Source organism: Epinephelus fuscoguttatus, linkage group LG16 (assembly GCF_011397635.1).
Source record: "Epinephelus fuscoguttatus linkage group LG16, E.fuscoguttatus.final_Chr_v1".
Taxonomy (NCBI): domain Eukaryota; kingdom Metazoa; phylum Chordata; class Actinopteri; order Perciformes; family Serranidae; genus Epinephelus; species Epinephelus fuscoguttatus.
In genome coordinates, this window is record NC_064767.1 from 7,694,151 (window position 1) to 7,719,101 (window position 24,951).

The following is a 24,951-nucleotide window of genomic DNA, read 5'->3' on the forward strand; positions in this document are numbered from 1 at the left end:
CTGCAATGATTAGTTGATTTATCGATACGTAAAATGACAGATAATTAACCAGATACATTAAGAAAAAAGATTATTTTGTTATGCAACAATAACAAACCTTTGCCAGTTTTCTCTGCTTTGTATCATTGTAAACTGTTTATCTTTGGGTTTTGACCTGTTGGCAAGGGATTTATAACAGCATATGTAACTATTTCTTACAAAATGATTCAGTGAGCAAATAGTTGCAGCCTTAGTTGGCTTAAAAGTTGTTGCTTTAAAAATAAGGTGGTACTTTTGCAACAAATCATTGGTCAGAAGCAGTGGCGGCTGCTGGTCTTTCAAACAGGGGAAGCTCACTTTAAGTTTACATCATAAAATTTGTCATACTGAGGCAGTAACTTATCAAAGGAACATTTAATTGAAGCCGTTTTCCAACCACACTCATGCCATAGAACCAACAAAACACACAAGATTTTCAGATGGGTTTAAAACGGTGAAAATGAGCTATATGGCTTATGGAAATAAGGAACACCGGACGGCACTTTGTCCGAAGACTCCACTCAAATATCTACGTGAGACTGAGCTCAAAATGCGTCGATGCCGGTGTGTATTTCCAGAGTGCTGTCAATCACAAAGAGGTTCAGCCTTTTAGACAATTCCTCCAATCATCATGCAGACACCAAGCGTCCTCTCCCGCCTACCGCTCCATTAGGTCCCAGGGAAGCTGAGCCTCACTGGAGGTGACAATTTCGTCGCATTTATCCAATGACCGTCTCGCTTTGCTGCATGAAAAAAACCTGCAGTGCTGTCTCATAGGAATGCTTGGAGGCTCCGCATCCACCGTGCTGACACGAGAATGTATGACGGGGAGGTTGCGTTTAAAAACTGGTGATAAACAGCTGATGTTTGAACATCATAGTCATGATGGTAAACGTGTTAATGCAGTGTAAATTCTTATTTTAATGTAAATTCAACAGTGCATATTTGACCATTTCTTCTTTGAAATTTTAGGGGAAGTTCAGCCTCCCATTCGCCCTTGGTCAGAATCCATTTCCTTGTCCTTGTCCTTAATCGGAGCTCAGTTTTAAGACCTTTTTAAGAAAGTGTTTGTCAGAGATTGTGTTTAAAATCACATACTAACAGACTATTTATACAGTGTACGACATACAATTGAATATGTGGTGTGTTCACACTGCATAGTATGTGAATTTTGTGTATGTGAGAAATGCCCAGATATATACTACATTAGCATGAAAATCTGAGTATTATGAGGCACATTGGCCGGCAACAGCAAAGATCTTGAGCCAGGCAAAAACCTATTAATCTGTCACTTTATTAATTTTGTTTAGTTGAGAACGTAACTATTGAGATTCTTAAAAGGTGGTCAGTTTATCCAAATAAGGCCTGTTGGGAGCCTTTGGCCCCGTCAAATGGGTCGTCAGTCATGTGTTAGTCATGTTGCTGGAGTATAATTCACTGGCATAGTTAATTGCTCATTTAGTGCAGACAGACTGAGTATGTCAGCAGTATATTAGTATAAAAATAAGCAATGAGGTTTCAGCAGTTATGATCTGAATGCTGCCAGGTTTTTTTTAAGTATATAATGCAGGTGCAATTATGTGTGTATGTATCATAACACACTCACATGTTTGTCTTTGTATCATTTGCAGATGGGAATTCAATTCAAAGTTATTGACATTTAAATGACATTTATGTAACAGGCTGCCAGACAAGTTAAAAAAGAGAAGGACGTGGGTGAGGAAATGAGAGATAAAGAAACTACTGGTACAAACCATTTTATTGTAATGCTTATAATGTAGAGACACACAGCAGGGACAGAGGTCGCAGACGTACTCTGATAACACCAGACCAACCGACACAGCCTCAGGTATTGGTTCTTGCCTTTAACAATCTCTTTAATTGGAGATTTTTTTTTTGTACAAGGCTCCAATGTTTGTTGAAACCATTGGTGTTGTTGATGTCAAACAGGGTGACACTTGCTTCAAAATGTCTACCTGGTTGAAATTCCTATAGTATCTTGGTATCGTCACACCTCACAGCAATAAAGCCATACATTGATATTAATGTATATTACTTGTGGACTTTGCCATAGGGAGGATGATTCTGATTTTTCCATTTCACATCAGAACATGTTCAGAGAGAATACCGCAGGGTGAAGGCAGGGAGGGGCTCAGTGGCAGCTGTCGTGCTTTCTCATATTTTATTCTTTTTCCGTGATCCAAGAAACAAGAACCTCTCATCAGTCATTTTAATCTCAGCTGTCCTGTTCCTCTCCTCCCTGCAGACGTCAATATCTACCTTCCCCGCTTCCCTTCACTGACTCCCCTCTCCTGCCCCTTTCACCCCCCAGTCTCTCCTCTTTTATTCCACACTTTCCCAACTCTTTCCTACATCTCTTTCATTCTCTGCTCTCCATCTTTTGCGTCTTCAGTCACCCCCAGACCCCTCTCTTTCTCTTTCTGCTGTCCTAATTGTTTATATACATTAACATTCAAGAAACTAGATAGCCCGGTGCAGGTGACACCCTGTAATTTGACATCCTTGCCTTTCTCCAAGGAAGGGGAGAGATGCAATCTGTGGCAATCTACATTGTGGGTGTGGGTGTGTGTGTGTGTGTGTGTGTGTGTGTGTGTGTGCGCGCGCGCACAGCGTAATCTGGGGTTGTCACACGGCCCCATGCCACTCTCCGTATGCTAATCAATGAATGAAGCGCTGCAAAGCTCTCGTCTGCCAGCTAAACCCCACACCTCAGTGCTGATATGTCTATTAGCCACATGTCAAACTCCCTCTTTGTTTCTGCCTCCTCCTGTCTCTCCCCACATCTCATTCCCTCCCCTCTCATTCGATCGTTCCTCCTCTCTGTGATTCTGCGCCGCCGTGTCTCTCCGGCTCCCTCCTTCCGTTTCTTTCTCCGTACTTTATTCGACTCTGCCCCTGTAACCCTCACTTCCATGGAGTTCCTTTGCTCCCGTACACTCACTCTGTAATGACAATGGTTGCGCACTAGATGTAATTTCATCAAGTGTACACTCTCTATTTCTTTTTACTGTCAATGAGAAGTTCAGGGCATAATGGTGAAGGAAGCTGGCTCATAAAACACTGATATTATGTAAACAAGAATATCAGTTACTGCTAGAAAACCCTTTTTTTCTTCGTTCTGCTTCATATTTGAGTAAAAAAGTGGATGACGGAAGTAAAAATATAAAGATGTGTACATTTCCTTTAGTGTATCACCCATTTGTGTTGGTTTTTAAAGGCTGGTATGGAGTCCTTGGTCTACATAAGATGAGACATAAGGTAAAGCAGTATGTAATATCAGGTTTAGTGCTTGCACACTTAATAGGTAATGCTACCTTGGCAGCTTTTCTATCCCATAAAAGAAGTGTATACATCACTAAAAATCATAGAGCATGGAATTTTCCCACATAGACTCCCCATATGTGATTTTATTTATACATGATAACATCGATAAAATGACGAAACACACCCTATAAAAAATATCAGACGCACAGTGCTCAAAAAAACACTCACAAGCAACGACCTCTCAGTGCAAGACAAGTGTCCCTGCTTGCTCTACATATAGCAATGCTCTGCCTTTATAATATCACTCCCACTGCAGTGCTGCCCTCCGCAACAGCAAGCGGCTTCAGATGAGATTCAGGAAAAGAGTCTGTCACGTAGTCCAACACGCTGACAGACAGGTAGAGGTGAGATAAAATGAGACGTAGTCACGCATTTGTCTTAATGCTTTTGCAAGCTTTACGACAGGATGACAGACAGACAGAGAGAAGGGCGTGGAATCAGGCAGACGAGAAGGCAAGCAGACAGTTATAGGGGCAGTTAGACAGGCAGTCAGCCCTGGCATTTTGCAGCAGATAAGTAAGCTATCAGAGGAGGGGGATAAATAGCAGAGTAAAGATTGGTCCCGGCCCCCTCAGAGAGGAGCGGGGGGCCACAATGCAGGCGTGGTGGGCAGATAGCCCCCTGCTCTCATTATACTCTGCCTAATCCAAAACGATGTTTACTCAGAGAGAGAGAGAGAGAAGGGCCACGCTTATCGAAGCCCTGCACAGTCCTCCAAGCATGTGTGTGCGAGTGCGCGCCTGTGTGTGTGTGTGTGTGTGTGTGAGAGAGAGTTTGTGTTAAAATGAGCCTATTCCAATGGAAAAAGGGATCAGGAGTGTCTCCAAGGCAGACTCTGTTGGCTAGAATGTCGATGCTTATCACACATTGCCTGGCTCTTCTGGTGAAAGGCGAATAGGCTATCTAAACTGCCTATTCACAGCATGTGTATTTACCATACCAGCTAGGCAGAATGATCATTCCGTAATTGCTATTATTATTAACACACTGCCATTAATAGTTCAGGCTTTTAGAAAACCTGACCCAATCTGATTCATCAGGGGATGGAGATCCTTAAAGGCCACAAAGCATTTAGCTTTTTTGATTTTGAAATAATGAAATCGGTGATATTTGCTCTTTACTCCTGTTGACTTGTGTTCACGTTACAGCTTCTCTGCTTCCAATCACCTGACTGCAGTCAGCACCTAATTAATATGCTCTTAAAAGGCTCAAACTCCTCTATAATACTTGTTCCATGTCTCGAATCATACTTATAATTGATATTTTGAGTGCACAAGTGCGATTACACTGAGAAGTACGGCAAAATGCAGTGCACTTTGAGTACCTGGATGGTGCACTCATAACAGCCAGAAAGTTAAGTGTGGAATGTTGGACACTTCTCATCCTCAGCAGTCGACATGTTGCCTACGCAGCAGACAGGGCAGGACCACAGACACATTCTGAAGCTGTGAAATGTTGGCTGACTACTGTGGAAATATTGTACGAATATTACGGCTGCCCCCGACTTAGAATCTTCCTAGTCAACCAATAGTTGTCATTTAGGGCCACTAGTCGACTTGAGTTCAAGGTCTGAGAAAGAATAGTATAATGCAAACATTAGCTTGCTAGCCCGCTAACAGCAGCACATTTTGTCATCAGGCTTTGACGTTACGTGTTGTGGCGTAAGCTGTGCGAGTTTTAGGGGATAGGTAGGTCTACATTCGGTGTTCATGCATGTTAAATTGTTGTATCCACTGCAGAAGATTTTAGGATTAGATGTGTGGTCAGATGCTCAACTTGTTGTAAATACTGCAGCAGCTGCAGCTACAGCAGATCAGCCGCGGACATTCACAGATCCAGAAATGTATCTTAAAAACGTTCAGGTAAGTTAATACAGAAATCAAGTTAGTAAACAAGCAGATATAGCAAACATGTATTTTGACAAGTGACAGTCGTTCATCAGATGTTGGCGATAATGTTCCACCTGGTTGGAGTTCCCCAAGTCAAAGAAGAAAAGCTGCCAGATCTTGCAATTGTCTTTTCTGCCAAGTGCACAACGGCCATGTTTGATTTGAAACAAAACAACCCTGGCAAAGATTTCACACTACACGAGATGAAAGTCTACTAACAGGTGTATCTGATTTGAGACACTGATGAGAGTCAAGGACTGAAACGCTTGCTCCTGTTTTTATTCACTCTATCATTTTTTGCACTGTGAACACCTTTTTTTGTGCACAGATGTTTTAAATAGAGGGTATCTCCTCTGCCGTCCTTTCTGATTTGAGACACAACATTGGTGTTTTGTCCTAGCAGCATTCAGATTCTTGGACTTAACTCCTCAGCTATGAGAAATTAACCATGTTTGACATATCATATATCACATATAGGACAAAAAAAACTGCATTGACTCATATATGAGGTTCTATTCAAACATACCCCTAAAGAGCAGTCCTGCAGTTGCTAGTTTTGCTGTGCCCATCAATCCACACACAACACTTGTTGTAGATTGATGCTGTTTTTTTATAATAATGTTTATCAAAATGTTCACAAAATGCACAGCAGTTTGGGAGTCAGGCTTTTGCTGTTGTTCAGAAATACAGAGTCTTATCTGTAAAAGTGTTACCCTTTACAAAGTACCATATTTTTGTAAGTATCATAGTGTTTTGTCGCAGAGATCTCACTGCTCATTGTCAGTTTGAAACCCCTCAACTATTAACACAAACTAGACACAGCAACCAGCTCTCTCGTGCCTCACCGTGGCTCCACGTACACAAACACGTGCACATAAATGCTCACACTTTTACCTCTGTACACAATCTCTGTAAATCTGTCTTTCTTTTTGACTCTCTCTCTCTCACACACACATACACACACACACACACACACACACACACACACACACACACACCACACATGCACACATCAGCTCCGTGGTCTTGTGAACTGTGTGTACACCCTGTCTAGGCTGGCCGGGGTAATCCTGGCCTCCACTAAAGTAGCCGTGTGAGAGGACAGATTGTCAGTTGATCATGGCCAGCCGAGAGCCTTATCCCTTATTGGATCGGCCATGGAGGAGGCTTAGGAATTATCTGAGGCCTCGCTTAATGTGGAGACGGATCACCGCCAGAGAGCCACGGAGCCTGAAGACACGCTGGGCCGGAGGGGAGAGAGAGACACTATGTGTGCGTGTGTCCGTGTGTGTGTGTGTGTGTGTGTATGAGCGAGCAAAACCAACAGACAGGTGTGTGGTTTGTGTATCAGTATGTAATAGTGACAGAGGCACGTGTGTGTGTGTGTGTGTGTGTGTGTGTGTGTGTGTGTGTGTGTGTGTGTGTGTGCTTGCGCGTGCTCAAAGCAACATCACGGCCCACTTAACCCCATCTTGACACCTCTCTCTTTCCCCTTACTTAGTCTATTTTTTTGTCATCCCTTCCTGTCCTCCTCACATTCCTCCTCTTCCTCCTGGCCTCTCCTCTTTTGATTCTTCATCTCTGCCCCCCTCCTTCTCCTCTTGCTATCATTCCTCAGCTCATCTTATGAACCCCTCTAACCCCAGCTCCCTTCCCTGCTTCTCCTTGCACCTTCCTCCTGGCTGCTCTTCTGCGTTCCTTTAAAATTGTTCTCATTTTCCTCATCCACCACCTCATCCATCTTTTGTTTGCTCCACTCTGATCATCTCCCTCCTCCTCGTCCTCCTGCTTCTCCTCTGTGTCCTCTTTTACTCATCCTATCCTTTCTATAGCACCATGCAGCAGCATTCTGTCCTCAGCAGGAGACCCGATAGAGGATGATGAAAGAAAGGCGAAAAACAGACATTTTACTTTGCGAAGATAAAAGAAACGGAGCAAAATGGCTTGCTATGTTAAAGAAAACTGTTGACCGACACCTCTTATCTCTGAGCCCTCCAGTATCACTGTAAATGCAGCAGCTGACATCAGTGATGCATATCACATATCAAAGCAAACACAGCGGTCATCGGCTGTTTTTATACATAACCTGGCCTTTGTGACATCTTTTAACATTCAGACTACGTGAAGAGTGCTTTAACTTTATAGACATTTAAACACTGAAAAGCAGCGATCAATATTGCTTTGAGCACAAGCTCACTTAAGCAGATCCTTTTATCTTTTAAATGAATGTGTTCAGGCTGTGTATAATTAATTCTTGGTGCTGAGGATGGAGCAGCCTTGTCTCAAGTACTGTTAGCTTATCTTGGTTTAGCTCGTGAGTTATTTCAGGTTGTGTTTCCCCATATAGCACTTGGATCCACTTCAGATATTTGAAATAGCCCCTTTAGCTAATTCCATCCCTGCTGCCTGATCCCGGGGCATTCAAAGGCCAGGGATGCCTCAGGAGGTGGTGGGTGGGGAGAAGGATACCCCGGTGACCGGGTTACCTTTCTTAGCCTGCTGCCACCTTGGCCCGAACCTGGATAAGCAGCAGAAAATGGAGGGATGGATGGATAATTCCATCCCTGTGCATGAGATTACTGACAGCTACTGAGGGCAGATTAGCGTTGCCATAAGTCGTGGAGTTCCCAGGGTCACCCCTGGGTCACCAGGATGTTGGGGGGGTTAGGACCATGTCATTACACAATAGATTCAAGGGGTAGCTGCAAACAAAGAATCTGATTGGTTCAGCAGGCCTTCCACCTCTAGTAATGTACACCAGACTTCTAAGCAGGCACATGATCAGGTGCTTGCAACACCCACACCTTACACAGCTGTCAGACTTGCAGTATGTCCTCAGCAGATATTTTGCCACAGCATGGGTAAAGAAAGATGCATGTTTATAGTGAAAACTGTGAAATGCTTCTCTGAGTTAGCAGGTTACACCGGCACAATAAACAAAAGTAACTTTTTACTATTAAATCTTAAAGCACTGGAAAAATATCTGTCAATAAAATAAATGCTAATCACAGTTATTTTTTGCATTGAGATCGTGATTAGATTTTATCCCCATGATCAATCTTTGGAAGCAAAGTAGTTTCATGACATTTAACATTCTACAAAGTCTGAAATCTGCCCTCACTTTGACATTTAAAGGTTCATTGTGTAACTTTTTAAATGTATGAATTGTTTTTTACTGCCAGTGGGTGAACAGGTTTTATCTAACTTAAAAACTGAGACTTTCTCCAACTTTCTCGGTTGCCTATAACAGCCTGTGGACTGACCTCTGCGTAAAAGACTTTTACTGGAAAATTCAAAGGATGTGACGTCATGTATAATCCCACGTGCCTTGCCTCTCTTCAGCTCTGCTACAGCGTTAACTGTGTGCATCAGTGGCTAACATAAGCCAAGAAATAGAGTCTGCGAACATCAACAAACAACCAGCAGCCACAACACAGATTCCACACATGCTATATTACCATTAGATGCATTTGCAGCAGCAGCCAAGTGAGGACCAGCCTTCACTTAGCACCCTGTAGCAATTTAAATTCAGCAAAAGCAAGACTGAGCACTCAAGGGTTTGATCGCGGGCCGCTTTCCCGACTGCCCTGAGTCCCTGCCGGATCAGCAGACTCTCTTTTGCCGACCTAACGGCCTCAGAGAGAGGCGCCACTAATGAGAAGGATTTTCTTGAAGTTACATACAGAATCTAGAAATAATGCACAATTCATCAAGATCAAATGAAGTTGGTGTGTCCCGTCAAATCTAAATATGAATAAATGAATGAATGAATGAATAAAACTCATAAAAGGATCCACATGAAAGCATTTCGTTGGGTTGTGTATATTTTCAGGTTTCCAGCAACGAGATTTAGGTGTGCTTTAAGTAAGCACCAGTGATTCATCAGACTGCAGTTGCAAATAAAATCATGGAGGCCGTTATATATTTTGAGAAGTGTGCAGCTCCGTGGCACAGCAGCAGAAATAAGCTTATTTAAGAATAAAAAACAACTGGCAAATGTATTAAATGTGTATAAAATGAACATACACAAGTACTTTTTATGAAATGCCCTTTTCAGTCAGACTTTACTTTTTGTCCGTCTCACAGGTTTTAAGTTATTCCTAAAATATCAGCATCAACCCAGCGGCAAGTTAAAACACAACCCCAATAAGCCTCACATATGGTTTTCAGGGGTAACACCACTGACAAGGTTTAGTGCCTGGGACCGATAACTATATTAAGCTGACACACACACACATACACACACACCTACACTGCTTCATCTAGTAATTGAAGGTGAGAAATAATTTCATTATCCTCAGGAAGAGTAATCTGCTCTCTACTCCTGATCCCTTCATTTCCTACAGTGCACCTCGACCTGGGAGGCGCACGCACACACACACACACACACACACACACACACACACACACATACTTATCACACATGCATGCACACATGTACACAAACACACAGACACACACATAGTTCCTATCACCCTGGGCTATTAATGTTATTGGAGTTGGGGATTAACCATCAGATTCACATATGCTTTACAAAGCTTTATTACTTAGAGCTGTCTGTCTTGCTCTCTCACACACACATGCATGTGTTCACACACTCACTCATGCACATACACACACGGGCACATAACTTTGTATTAAAGAAAGTTAATCTGGGAGTGTGGGCACCAGTTCATGGACAGGAACAGGCCCTCAGCAGATGTGGTTTAATGAGGATGCACAATCCCTGTGAGGGTGTGTACACACCCCAACAGGACACACTAAATAAAATCTCATCTAAAACTGCAGATGAGAGTAAGGTAGCCATTATTGTTCTTCTTCTGCCAGTGTTGTTTGATGTCAGATCACGCCAGCTTTAATGTTGCATTACCACCCTCTGCTGTTCATCCGCCCAAGATATTCTGGGTGGCCCTTGATGTCAAGTGTCACAGCCACACACACATCTGTGCACACACAGAGGAAGGGCTAAACTGTCATTTCACAGGGCAAAGGTGTGCTATGGGACACCATCACGTTTCATGTGAACACACGATCACATGAGGAGGGGTCAAAGTTAAGGGGGAAGGAGAAATTAGGATGCAGCTTAAGACACACAGTACACCACACACACACCTATTCTAGAGGATGAACAGGGACTGATGCAGCTCTGTAACTGCAGTCACATCCAAATTTCACATGAACATAGGACTTGACAAGAGTATCCAAAATCTAGTATATCGAGTTCAATTGTCCTTGTAATTTTTTTTTTTTTTTTTTACATTGATCAGTGCACGACACTTCCATTATTGTACTGGCTTACTTTTATGTATGTGTCTGTGTTATTGACAGTATGATAAGTTAAAGATTTTGAACTGGAACATGGGCTCATCAGTTGGTGTAATGTCAAGTTAGATGTCCTTGTTGTAGCTTTTTAAATCTAAATTACTGTATATGGGATCCAGGCTCCTGAAAATTAAAAAGCTGAGATGTGAGTAAATTTCAGTAGGCTGTAGAGATTCTCAGTGTTACAAATGTACTTAATATGATTCATTGTCCAGCCCTTCCTTGAAAGGACAGAGCTGGTAAAATTCTATATTGTTCTGTGTATGTCTTACACTCAATCACTTGAAACAGATATCTGCATATGTATGCAGAACCTCCGGGACAACAGGACATGATTTCGGTATCTGAAGCATTTTGGTTTCAGTTTGTAGTCAGAGTAGTACTGACCAATCACGTTTGAGCTGCAGGTAAATGGTCTGTGTGGAGAGGCAGAGCGCGTCGGCCGAAATGCAATCTCAGATCAACTATCATCTGACAACAAATTAACTCTTGTTACCTTTTTTAAAAAATGAATCTGCCTCCATACAGAGATATATGTGTACAGAGATGACCTAAAAATGACCATCACATGGAAATTTAGACAATTTTGTAATAACTCTTAGTCTGAAACTGTTATTCAGTTATCCTTTTCTTTTTATGTATGATTGTTATTATGCACAGTGTCTTTTAATTTCTTTTTTCTGTATTTTCTATACATGTATGTGCAAATAAACTAAACTAAAAGGAAGACTTTACCCAGATATCCACTGGCAACACTGGATATCCTGAAATACTGGCTGTTGCCCCCAGAGGCTCATCTTTGTCAGACTGATGGGTTCCAAGATTGATACTCTCTTAACGATTACACCAAATGTTTGTAAGTCCAAGATGAAAACAGGCCTCAAAACTCCTGTTTGAGTAATGTCTCCAAAAACTACAATGCAGAGCTGTGTAAGGAAATTACTTTGCCTTTTTAAAAAAATGTAACCTTAAATTCTGGGACCCATTTTTAGAGATTTTTGTTACACATAGTAAGAAGTAAGAAATTGCATCATTGGTTTTTTGAACTATCTGAAAACTACAGTATGTGGAGGCTCTTGCACACCTTAAATAATAAAAGTAAAAATGCACTTTATTTATCAGCGCCTTTCAAAGCACTCAAGGACACCTTACAAGACACAGTTTAAACAAACATGCAGCAGTGTATCCACAGATCATAAAGTCTAACAATTTTGTAATATAAAAATTAAATTAAATGACTAGACAAAAAAAAATCGTAACTATAAATGTGAGCTATAAAATCATCATCAGTGCAGGTGTCAATATATGTGTGTCACCATTAATGCCAGCTTGAAAAGGTGTGTTTTCAGATGGGATTTGAGAGTGGAAAGGGAGTCACCTGTAGCAAGGTGCATAGGAGGAGCCATTTTACCTGATGAAGGTCTAAGTACTGAAATGTTGTGTTTTAATAAAGTTTATTGCAAGTAATTGGACAGTGTGCAGGAGGTCTTTTCTCTTACCTTGGAAAAATAGAATAACACAAGCCTTATTCTTTAAACACATACTAATTTGGAAAATAAAAATAGCTACAAATCCAGTAAATATCAAATATAAGGAAGTTTTTGTAGCATTGAAAGCTATAAATGATCTCAACATGTGTTGTTTGTTGTTGTGCATACACACACATATATATAGGCCATTTATAGAATTTTGCCTCATCTGATATTGTCTGTATTTTGCTGCAGTGACCGATGTGCCAGTTGACAGTATAAAGTTTTCTGTGCTGTGTGACAAGCGCCCGGCTGAAGGGGAATAACAGATGAAATTTAAAATGTCACCTTATTTAAGCCTTACATGTCTTGACACTCTCTAGACACACAGTATAGCTACTTGGGCTGTCATTGTATTTGTGCGTGTGTGTGTGTGTGTGTGCTGTCAGGCCAAGACGTAGAAAGCGTGTTTTTTTTCTAATGGGGAAAAGGAATATTTGGACATTTTATCAATAGGCATTATTAAATCCTGCTTGCTTGAGCTAATCTTGGCGGACCGGAGCGAGGGGAAAGAGAGAGAGCGAGAGAGAGGGCGAGTGAGAGAGCTAGGCGCAGAGAGGGCTAGTGAGAGAGCAGTGATGTCTGCCCCATGAGGTGAAGAGAGACCGCCTGTAAGCCGCTTATTATATCGACTACCACCTTTTTTCTCTCCTCCTCCTCTCACCCTCCCGCCCTCCCCAGTTCTCTCTCGTTACCTCGCTCACTTTCTATCTCTGTCTCCCTCCCTCACTTGCTTTCTCCAATTCATTCTGTATCCCCTCATTCTCTTTTCTCAACAACTCCTTCATATAAACACACACACAGATGCACGTGTGCACACAAACACACACTGACGGCGCCAAGCCGAACCTTCTTGTTCAAAGCCAGAAGCGAAAAGCTGAAGTTTTATTCAAATGAATGTTTACTTCTTCTACTGCCAACGTGTGTGTGTGTGTGTGTGTGTGTGTGTGTGTGTGTGTGTGTTGAGAGAGAGAGAGAGAGAGAGGAGGGAAATAGCACCAACTATGCAAGTGTGTGTGCGTTAGTGTGTGTTACATGCACGGCAGAAGGAGAAGGGCTGACAGTAGGTGATAAGCCAGACAGGCCTGCACGCTGTGATTATCACCCACTGGACCCCCTGTCACACACACACACACACACACACTTGCATACACAGTGCCCAATGAGAGAGTGTGTTGCAAGGATTTAGGATAGACAGACGGATGGACAGACAAACAGAGACAGAGAAGCCTTGGATCACAGGCAAGGTGGAAACCACAAGAGAAGCAAATGAACACAGACTGGAACACACAATGCATCCAATTATGTTTCACTGAACACTCATTGTCTTTATTTGGGTTTTATATCAATATTAAGGCGTTCTGATGTTGAGACACTGGAATCAAAGCGCTCTGTCACATCGGCGATGCGAGATAAACGCCTTCAAATAAAGATCTGTCACTGAAATGGATGAAACATCACTTGGTAACTGAGTCTCTAACTCTCTCTTGGTCTCTGTCTGACTCAGGTGTGTGGCCGTCTGAAGAGGTGATGGCTCATTACTGCCTGCAGAAACGCCACATGTTCAAGTGAGTTATTCCTCTTTTAAAACCTGCTCGCTCCATTGTCAAAGCACTCAACAAGAACTAACAGCTGTAAATAAGTACAAAGATCAGATATATATTTTTTTGAGGTTGTATTTAAAGGGACAGTTCATCCCAAAATCAAAAATACATATTTTTCCTGTTACCTGTAGTGCTGTTTATCATTCTCAAGTGTTTTGGTGTGAGTTGCTGAGTGTTAGAGATACTATTTTATGTCTGCCAAATCACGGTGCAGAGGGAAGTCTGCCTCTACTCGTGGACACGAGGTTTGAACATTAATGGCGTCCTCCTCGGCTGAGCTGTGACGTTAGCTAGCTCAGTGGTGCTAGGTGAGCTAGCAGTAGATGCACACCTCCTTCTGTGCAGCGGTACGGCTAGCGGGTGTAGTTTGGTGGAGTAATTTTTTCTTTTTTAAGGAAATTAAGGGCCTGTCCTTATAATGTGGCCTTTATTATAGAGTAAAGTTACAGCTTTAGTTTTCAGTTTTAATTGTTGTATTTTACTTTATTCTATTGTATTTGTAAACTTTTATTTCCTGATTTTTTTTTAACATTTTATTGTTGTAATTTTTTAGTCTTGCAATTTTTTTTATTATTATACTATAGTTTATTATTTTGAGGTTCTTTATTTTATTTTATTTTTTTGTCTGTGTTGTTTTTATTTTGCAATGAGTCGAGAAAGAAATTTCTTCCTACGGTAAAACTGCTCACAACAAGGTCTGTGGATTATCTTGAGTAACCGGGTCATGATTTCTGGAATGAGACACTGCTGTTGAGTTTTTCAGATGTATTTTTTGGCACTTTGAAAACCACAAGCTGAGTGCCATCTAGTTCTGTTATATTTGAAAGGGGGCAGACATTTCTACGGCAACTCACACCAAAGCAATCTCGAGTGATAAAATTGTACTACAGGTAAGAGGAAAAACATGTATTTTTGATTTTGTGGTGGACTGTCCCTTTAAGTTAATTCTGATTTATATGGTTAAGAGTTTTTGATTATTCTTTGACAGTCTGTTGCATTACAAACAAATGAGACATTCAGAAAGATGTGTAATAGAATGTAATGGCCGTCCTTCCACCATGTTTGAATTTTTAAAAACCTGCTGCATGACAGTAAATCGCTTTATGACACAAATTAGTGAGAGGGCCTCAGAGCATTACATTTGTTGTGATAACAGAAGGTGTGACAGTGGAGAAAGGCTGTTGGATCCCCTCTAATTTAAATCCAGCAGTAAACGCCCAGTACTTGTGTCATTCTGTGCCTTTCCATGCCACGCTGTGTTGTCCTGTGTTGCTCTTTCCCCTGCTCTCGTTGGCTGAGCACCGGCCTGCCCTGCGGCACGGGGCTGAAAAGCACCCAGGCACCTTTGATTTCCACTCAAGGTGGAACGTCACCCTTTGATTTCCTGTTTTAACATTCAAGAGGCGGGAGGCGAGGAAGAGAGGGGTATTGATCAGAGCAGCGTAGTGAAGGTCAGCGAGAGAGGGAGGGAGGCAGGAAGGGATGAAAGAGGACAGGGGAAGAGATGGAGGGGAAGGGGAGATGAAAGGAGGAAGAGGATGGAGAGAGGGGTTGAATGAGCATGCAAGCTACAGGACTCTGTGTGTGTGTGTGTGTGTGTGTGTGTGTGTGTGTGTGTGTGTGTTCTCAGATTCCTGCTGATTGAGCTTGTGCTTCTCAATGTTCAGTATTCAGCTTTCAGGTTGATGGTTGAATTGATATTTCTTACCCTGCTGTGTTTACTGTGTGTGTATGTGCATGTGTGTGTATGATAGCTTGTGTGAGTGTGCATCTACTGTACAGTATGTGTGTGTGTGTGTGTGTGTGTGTGTGTGTTGGTGCTAAACTGCTGGGTTTGGCTCAGCAAGGTGAATCTCACTTCCACTCTTTGCTCTCTCCCTCTGTCTCTCAGGGGTGCAGTGTGTGAGTTAGGAGGAGGTATGACTTGTCTTGCTGGGCTCATGGTAAGTGACACACACACACACACACACACACACGCGCACACACACACACACGCACAGAGATTTACACAGATATCTGCAGGAGAAGTGGTTTGGCTTCTCTAATGAAATTGACCCTCACCGATCAATACCCAAACAGCATGGGCACACAGTATCCATACCTATTCATATACAGATCATTCACTTCTTGTGTGCCTGTGTGTGTTTTGGTACCTCCACAAGTGTATGCAGGCACACTCTTTACCCACATTAGGCCCAAGCCCTGCATATGCAAGCACATGTGCATCGTGAAACCTGTAGGTTTTTTTTCAGTGCCCATGTTACCAGTTTAGAGCAGCCACACTGCCCGCATGAGCACTGCTTTCTGCACGATGAACTCAGTTCTCAGCATAAATAGGTCGTGAAAATGGTCTTTTGATAATCATATCGATATTATACCACAAAACTACAGTTTTAATGTTAATATTATTTTATTGTAAAATCTTTGCTTGACTGTGGTGTTGACAAAACAGCTGTCTTGCTTGCATGACTCCATAAATGAGTGGAGTATCGGCTTTTAATTGTGGAAATTCAGTAGATGCAGCAACAGGCAACTCTGCAGCACCGCTACAGCAACAACGCTGCATGTGTGAGCCCTAGCAGTTCTGCAAGGAAGCTAACAGACACCGGTCATGCATGCACTGTGGCCTGGACCTTAAATCAGCAGCAGGTTACATGTCTGCTCCTCAGTGTTAAACACCTCAGGCCATAATCACAGAACATTTTATATCTATGCTCCTTACTTGCTGAATAAATTGTTTTGTGGCCTGAGAAATTTACAGTGTGCATTAGTACTGAAAACAGCTCCTTAATCTATCGACAGTCTGACAGTCTGCTTCATTATGGAGTCAATGTTTTGGAGCACTCTAACAGTGCTGACCTTTTAGACACATTTTTAAAGTAAAGCCCAGTTGAGACCAAGATTCTCAACGAGTCGAGTTGAAACAGGCACCGACTTGCAATGCGCTGTTCTGCAACTTCTAAGAACCTGCCGGTTCACACCAATGCATAGATGAGACTGCGTATCATCTCTTTGCAACAACTCTCTGTACTTCTGTTCTGATTTCCAGCTTTTCAGGTTTATTTTGTGGCTGAATATAATTTGTAGCTTCTTTAGATATTCATGATAGTGATAGTGAGGTAGTGGCTACAGTTGCATTTGTAGCCACAATAATATAAATAACCAGCACCAATTAATCAGTCAATGAGTGAACTCTACAAGCTGATTGGCCAATTAACACTGCTGCAACTTTTCTCTGCGACGTTCATTCATCTTGTTGTGAATCTTTGGTCTGAGCTGGGCTTAAAAATTCAAAGTATGTTGTTTTTTTAGATGCAAGGACGTTCTCAGGGGTGGATTCCTTCCTATAGGGTGCCATATTCAAATTTGAAAACATCTAATAAGGGAAAATGATCTAATGCTAACAGGCAGACTGTGATAGGTGTACCACCCCTAGTCCTGGCACTGCTCATCACTGCCAGCACATGGTAGGAGCACTGAGGGGTGTGGTGGGGTGAAGTATATTTGGAGAGCATTAGTGTAAGAGCAAATGAAAAGGCAAAAGACATCCAGGGTACAGTACAAAAAAAATGAATTTTGCACCTTATTTTGTTATTGCTTACTTTTTTTTTTAGCATTGTTTGTCAAATTTTGTCAAATTTGTTGTTGTTTCTTTTGGTGAGGTGTGGGGAAGAGGGGAAGCTTACCTGCCGACAGCACTGGGCTTTCTGATGACAGCTCAGTTAGTCATATGAGAAATAAAAAAGACAGCATCCTGTCCATTGCTAAAGTACTGTGGAGTTTGAATTTCAGACATACATATTGCCCTATTGAAAGATAATGATATGTTTATTAACTGTAACGAATATCAAAGCAAATCAACACAAGGCAAAGTTTCCAGGCGGGAAAACGCTTGCTGTGTCTGTGTGTCCCTGCAGACTGTGACGCCTCATGTCGCATTCACACATTTAATTTATTACAGCATGTAAGCTGGCAGATTTTTTTTTTTTTTGTCAATTAGCTTTAATTTGCTCTCCCGTTTGAATTATGTTGGTCAAACACATTCCTTAATTGTTAATATGGCAACTGTATTTGTACCTCTTGCTATTGTATTATTATGGTGAATTCAGACGCAACTCAAAGACTCAACAAAGCTCATTCATGAAACACAACATTATCCATAGTAACAATGCTTTTTCCTCTCAGCTTTAGAGTTCCCTGCTTAGCAAAAATTGCTCTCAGTCAGCAGCATTGTTAAATGTCTTAAGAGAAAACATTCAGCCAGCAACTGTAGATGTCATTAAGGTAGACTCAGTGGTGAGATAAAATGCGTTGTGAATGTGGTCCAATTTTCTTTCAGTACCGGCCTACAGAAGGGAAATGCATAAGGAATCTCACTTACATTTGATTGTATGAAGAGCAGAACAAAACAGTGTATGTGGGCATTGATGCGTCTTATCACACCTGTCACTTGCTTATTTATTCAACTTGTTTGTGGATTAATGGCAAACTGTAATTAAGGCACCATAAATAAACTGTCTGAATATTGCAGATTTAATATGACTGACAAATGGCATCCAAACAATTTTATATTTTCACTCACCCAATCACCTGAGCAGTGAGTCCTAGCTATATAAACTAGCTTGGGTCCAAAAAGCTGTCCTGTATTGACACAACACACACACACACACACACACACACTGACACACTCAGATATACCGCAGTCTGTCAGCCATAGGGTTTATTAGCCAGGGTCTTAAGGGCCCCTCCACATAGCAGGCGTCAGTGTCCCATCGATCTGCTAGATGCCATTCTCTGGTGGGTGTGCGGTAGTGTGTGTGTGTGTGTGAGGGTGTGTATGTGAGAAAGCCTGGTTTTATCTCTTCGCAGTCAATACACCATGTTTTGACATTGGTGGCTTGAGATGGAATCCTTCCTTCACACCTCTCCTTGTCCTCATCCCTCCGTCATCCGTCACTGACACCACATCCAACGTTTTTTCTCTGTTGTCTGTTTGAACAGTTCATTAATTATTCCTTTAGTTGCTGAATTTCATCCCTCCCTTACACCCTGTATTTTTGTTATGTATTCTCCCTCTTTATTTTCGGTTCTGTTCTATTTTCAGGCCCTGATATCAATTCCTCCTTCCTTTCTTACACATCCTCCAGCAGCATCCTGTTAAACTGCACTCTAGATTTTAGGATAATATTAAATGTAATTCCCTGTCTTTATGCTGATGATATAGACCAGTCCATCGTGGGTAGCATTCATTTAGTGTACAGTTGCCCTGGCCATTTCTAGTCATGGTTAACTCTTTTTATCTACTCTGCTTTTAAAGCTATGATCTCTATCCTAGGGTTTTTAGCCACCCTACTGACATGGCTCTAGGGATGGCAATGCTGGTCAGCCGTTTGGTCAGTCTATCACCTGGGTTGTGACAAACGGGGGTTCATACAGTCATGAAAAACCTGGAAAAGTCATGGAATTTGAAGACAGCAATTTCCACGCCTGGAAGAGTTTTGGAAAAATAAATAAACCCAGAGAGTTTTGAAAAAGTCATGGAAATATGCTTCACAGATACCTGTATAATACGGTGTTAATGTCCAGGCAGATCAGTCACGACACTTGACATTATGTTGTACGTGGGTCATGGCAGACTTGGACCTGAGTCGCAGGTGTAAATTCATGTAACACCATGAAAATGCTGATTTATTAATGTCTGACTTGACTTGGACAAGTATAAAGCATGAGATGAGAAAGACCAGCACCTGGGACGCACAAAATGTGGACTGTGTAGTTAAAGTTTTGACATTTTGAACATGGGAGAAGCAGCGCTAGCTAGCTATGCTAAAGGAGCTAAGTTAAGCAGCTGCTGCCGCTGTGCGATACAACTCCCATTACCAACATTTTTACCACATTGACCCACGTGACACCCGCTGCCAGCTGCAGTGCTTTCTTCTCATTCACCATAAAACAAGGGACCATTTTGGGTGCTGTGTCCAGAAATTAAACCATAATTGTAAAAGTACTATGGGTGCTAAAGGTGGCTAATTCTCACCAACATTACTCCTGAAAGTCATGTGAAGACACAAGGCAGCTTTTTCAGGTCATGGTTTTCCCGACAGATAGATAGCTCCCAGATTTACATGCAGTGAACACAAGTGCTCATATCACAAAAACATTTCAGAGAATGTATGAAAATTTGCCTCAAAGTCATGGAAATGTATTGATAAAACTATGTATGAACCCTGGACATAGCTCAACAACTATTGGACTGAATTTTATGAAGAAATGTATAGTCCTCAGAGCAGGAATGCTGATACCGCTCTTGATCTCCTAACTACCTTGCACCACCAGCAGGTCAAATTGAAAAATGAAAATCACTTACTTTCCATCAGTGTCATCATCAGACTGACATTTGCTTAGGAATAACATGTCTTGACAACATTTAAATGGATTGCCTTGAAATCTGGTACAGACATTCACGTTCCCAAATGTGATTCCCATAAATCTCAGCTGTACTTTGTGTTTAGTTGTAATAATTTAGCAAACGTTAGCATGCTAATGTATTAAACTAAAATGGGAAACAAGGGGACTATTGGGGTGCCTCAGGGATACATGCTTGGTCCCCTACTCTTCCTATGGAGAGTGTATTGAACCACTGCAGAAGTGCTGATTTTTGTGATAGCATGATACTTCATTTCACAGTTGTATAAATATAACAAGTTTTCAAATTAAACATCATAATAAAGACTTCATCCGTGCTCTTTAGAACAACACGTGGAAGTGTTTTATGATCTGATACCACTATCGACAGGATGACATAATAAATCAGTGGCTTCCAAAACCAATATATTGATATGAACCGATATAATGATTCAGTCATCAACAATACAATATCATGAATGCAAATTGATAACACTGATACATATTGCCATCTTTAAGATACACCTATATTTTGAAATGGCATGCCGTGTCACTATTTCCTACCAAACACATCTCCCTCCTAAACAGTGCTAGCAGCCCACCAGGCAGGCACACAGTGACGAGCAGTCAAGTAAAGACAATGAGGATGTTTACTGATATTTGCTCATATCGATCACAGGCCCCTCAATTGAATCAAATTAGAATTGTGTCATGGCAGACTTTGTGATATCAGCAAATATTGCATTGTTGTCCAAGGAAATCAACATAATATCACAGCGTGATGAAACTTGTGATTTACACCCCTAAAAAATGACTGTTAAAAATCAATCTGTTTATGATGTGACATCATTGGTTTAGGGAAACATTGTGGTTTGAGTTTAAATGACTACTATGCTAAGGTTTGGGGAGCTTCATTGTCACTGATACAATAATGAACCCTGAGTGAAGGTTAGAGAATGATCCTAGTGATGCTTGAAAAAACAATTTGACTCCAAAGGTGTGGTTTTTGGTGTGATATTGGATTACTTACTTCACAACAGCGTGCAGAGTTTGACATTTAGATAACCTTTGTTTAGATTAAGATGTTTGTGAGCATGTGATGGAGCCTGATTGTGCATGTGTGTACAGTGGTGTTTGAGGGTTGTTGCAGCGTTGAGCTGCTGATCTTTCAGCTGGATGCGCTTGTTCAGCCTGGAGGTCCCTTCCTGCATTTGAGCAGATGGTGGGACACACAGCACTCAGTGACCCCCTCACACACCCTGCAGGGCCTTAACATGTGTGTGTGTCTGTGTGTGTTCATGTGTGTCAGAGCATGCATGTGTGTGTGTGTTCTGTTTGCTTCAGAAATTTTCATACACTTGATATGCTCCATCATGTATTTTCCATATGCCATACGAGTCAAGATTACATTGAATCAGCCTTATAGGATTTGTGTGCATACCAACACAATAGCTACTTGCACTTACACTCACCCATGGGTATATGCGCACGTACACACTCCTTAACAGAAATTGACAGCCTGACACACACTTGCTGATATAAAAAAAGCATCTGCAAAGAAAAGAGAATGTGAAATGATGAGGTTATAGTAAAGCACACACCTCTCTATCTATATCTCTCTCACACAGAGACACACAGCGCAGCACAAAGCTTTCTATCCATTCTCCCGTCTCGCTCCCTCTCCCTCTCTTTCTCTTCGTCTCTCACAGTCTGCACCGCAAAGTTATATGAAGGGCATCAGGCAGGCCCGGCGAGCCGAGTGCAGAGTGACAGCGGCGAACGGAGTGATGGCTCGGCCCGATAAACACCCAGCGTCAAATGAAAAGGCTCTGCGCTTGCCATCATCCCCTGTCACAATGCAATTACTGAACAGAGTGATAGCAAGATAGCAGCCCCCACCGCTAGCCACAATGATAAAAGTATTGACTGATTTGATTGAATGATTAAAATAATGCAGACATAAAAATGGGGTGAAGATAGAGAGGGAAATGGCAGAGAGGAGAGGGAGCAATAGAGAGAAAGGGTGGGGTGGGCTGGGCTGCCAAGAGTGAAGCTTTGTAGATATGGTTATGTCATTATTGTGTGTGTGTGTGTGTGTGTGTGTGTGTTCGTGTTCAGATGTTTGCTTCATCTAAGGGTGCTTTTGGTTTTGTTCTTTTGTTCCGTGTTGTTTCATTTCTCTGTCTCTTCCCTGTCTCTCTGTCTCTCAGGTTGCCATTTGTGCTGACGTGAAGGAAGTTCTGCTATCAGATGGGAACGAGAAGTCCATTCAGAGTATCCTTTCATCGTCCTCTCTCCTTCTCTTTCTGTCTATCTCTTTATCTCTGCCTCATTCCTCCAACTCACATTTATTTATATGCATTCATATGGGTTTATTGATGTGAAAACTTTTCTGTTTTTATTGGGGTTTTAATTAGGAAATTGGTCGTTTGTGCATTCCTGTACACAAAAATCACACTTGAATTCATCACATGTGAAACAAAGGGAGGGACAACACTCTTGCATCTAATATCACATGTATAACAGCATTTGACATCTGATTAATCGACATTAGGGTTGGGCAATATGGCCCTAAAAAATATTGCGATATTTCACAGCGAGAGAGGAGAGGGAGAGACGCTGTGCTGCTGCCAGAGGAGCTGCTGAATGAGTTCCCTCTGAGCAGTAAGTCACTAAAAGAGTCTGAGAAGTCCGGGGCTGTTCATAAAACATTCAGGACGCCACAGTTTGTTCCACACTACTGAAGCTGCTCCTCTCTTTGGAACCACCGCAGAGTCGGTAATAATTTTGTTTTCAACCATGCTTGTTGACATTAATATGTCAACAAGTTGAAATATCCAGAGTATCACGATATTATTTTTCACATCATATTGAAAATTATACCTGTATTATCGTGAACAATATGATATGGCACAGCCCTAATTGACACATTTCACATTATGGAAAAAAAAATAGATTAAGTCACACGTGGTTGTCAGTCACACCTGATGTGCGCTGTAATATTTCCAACGTGTTTTCACCCCTAACTCGTCAAATACGGCAGCTTGGTCAATGGCCCTACACTTCAAACTGTGGCGCTATGACCGTACTGCTGTAGCAACAGTTTTGTCTGTTTCCGTGTCAGTTTCCGCTTCTGACACACATAGTGTCTTTTCAAAATAAATGTCCATGTTCACAGGAAATGTAAGTTTAGGCAACAAAACTACTTGGTTAGTTCACGTACGACATTGTTATCAAGTACGTCGTGTGACGTTAACTACGCTACATTTCTAAAACAAAACTCAATGTTGACTCCTGGTTTCACAGAGGTCATGAGCACTTGCTCTTGGGTGACAGTCCTGTGTTTGTTTGACCCATGTACCACCCCAACCTTTGTCCTGGACTTTCTTGCTTTTTACACTACCTCATTGCCGTGGATGGGTTTACATGTGAGTTAGCTGAAAGCCTGATGTGTCTCATACAGACACTAAAGGGTGACTTGTGTGTTGGCATCAGACGTCAAGGGCCACTTACCACACTGCTGTATTTGACATGCTGAGAATGAGAATGGGTTGAAGGCTTCACATTTAACATGTCCTTTTGAGTCTGTTAAATAAACAGTTGCCAGCTTATTCAGTACACCAAGCTACAGCTAATAAAGTCTAATACAACAGCCCGGCAGTAAAACTTCATTAGAGTTGTAATGTTCAGTTTTTGTTTTAGAGATGTGTTGATTCAACTTCATGGCCATTTTGCAGGCTGTGGTTTGTGCTGCAGTTAAACTTTAATGACATTATACTGAAAGATGTTTGTATTATTTTACAGCAGCACACGATGCATCGTCCAAAATGATCATATGATTCACTGCAGGACTGCATTAGTTTCAGATCTAATAAACAGGCAACTGAGTGAACACTGATGAAATTATTGCAACCCTTAATTATATTAGTCTTATTATTTATGCTTAATCAGTCATAAATCATTGTGGCGATTGTTATTGTCTATTAAAAACAAAAATACCTTGCAATCTAAGCCATTATTAGTATTAGTATTTATTTATTACCAATTAGTATTTTAATCTCTGCCACGCTTTGTGATCATGATTATTGTCCTATGTGATCTGTTTTTGCAGTGGCCCTGCTGCAGCGGTACTGTCTCTCTTAACTGCAGTATCATAAACAAAAAGTCGACAGCGTGCTGTAACCTTGGTGTTTCAGCCCTGAAATCAGAGACTGGCTTGGAGTGAAGCGAAGAATAGCCGACCACCTCTTTTATCTTTAGGCAAAAGCAGCAGATGGGGCACCCACAGTGACAAATACCCGGCACCAGCGCTCAACATGGCATCTACCAATCCTAGCTGCCCACAATGCCATCTTAAGAGCACAGTAATTGCCATCCTGTCAGATTTTGTTTGAGACTTCATCTAATGCTAAGGCTAGGGTTAGGGCTTGATGAATGTTTTACAAACAGGAACAATCAAGGTTTGTTTAAAATGTTTGTGTGTGCTGAAGGTTCAGGCCTGTAATTAAGTTTTTAGGACAAATCTTTAGGTGAGATTTTTTGCCAACATTTGTTCTTTTGAGTGGGTTATTGATCAACTCTGTCAGCTTGCAAACCATCTTGCTTTTTTTTTTTTTTTTTTTTACCCATTTTACACTTCTCCTTGTCTGATCGCCTTTGTAGCCTCTTGTTTCCCTCCCTTTTCTTCCAATCTTCTTTCATCATTCTTGTCCTTTTTCTCCCATCCTCCCAGATCTCACTTTATTCACTCAACAACTTAACAGACGAAGAGAAAAAAAATCTCTGACTCGCTACAGTTGTTTCATAAAAGCAGGAAATATAAATACACATTTCTTCCCC

At 41.6% G+C, this 24,951-nt stretch overlaps 1 protein-coding gene across 2 annotated transcripts in view; it reads left to right on the top strand.

Moving 5' to 3' along the window:
* Positions 1-24,951, top strand: part of camkmt (calmodulin-lysine N-methyltransferase) — a 146,823-nt gene that overhangs the window by 82,319 nt on the left and 39,553 nt on the right. For both annotated transcript variants that reach the window (XM_049600218.1, XM_049600217.1), the window contains exons 4-6: positions 13,611-13,671; positions 15,599-15,650; positions 22,323-22,386. In XM_049600218.1, coding sequence (XP_049456175.1) covers positions 13,611-13,671; positions 15,599-15,650; positions 22,323-22,386 — 177 coding nt within the window. The remainder of the gene's footprint in view (positions 1-13,610; positions 13,672-15,598; positions 15,651-22,322; positions 22,387-24,951) is intronic.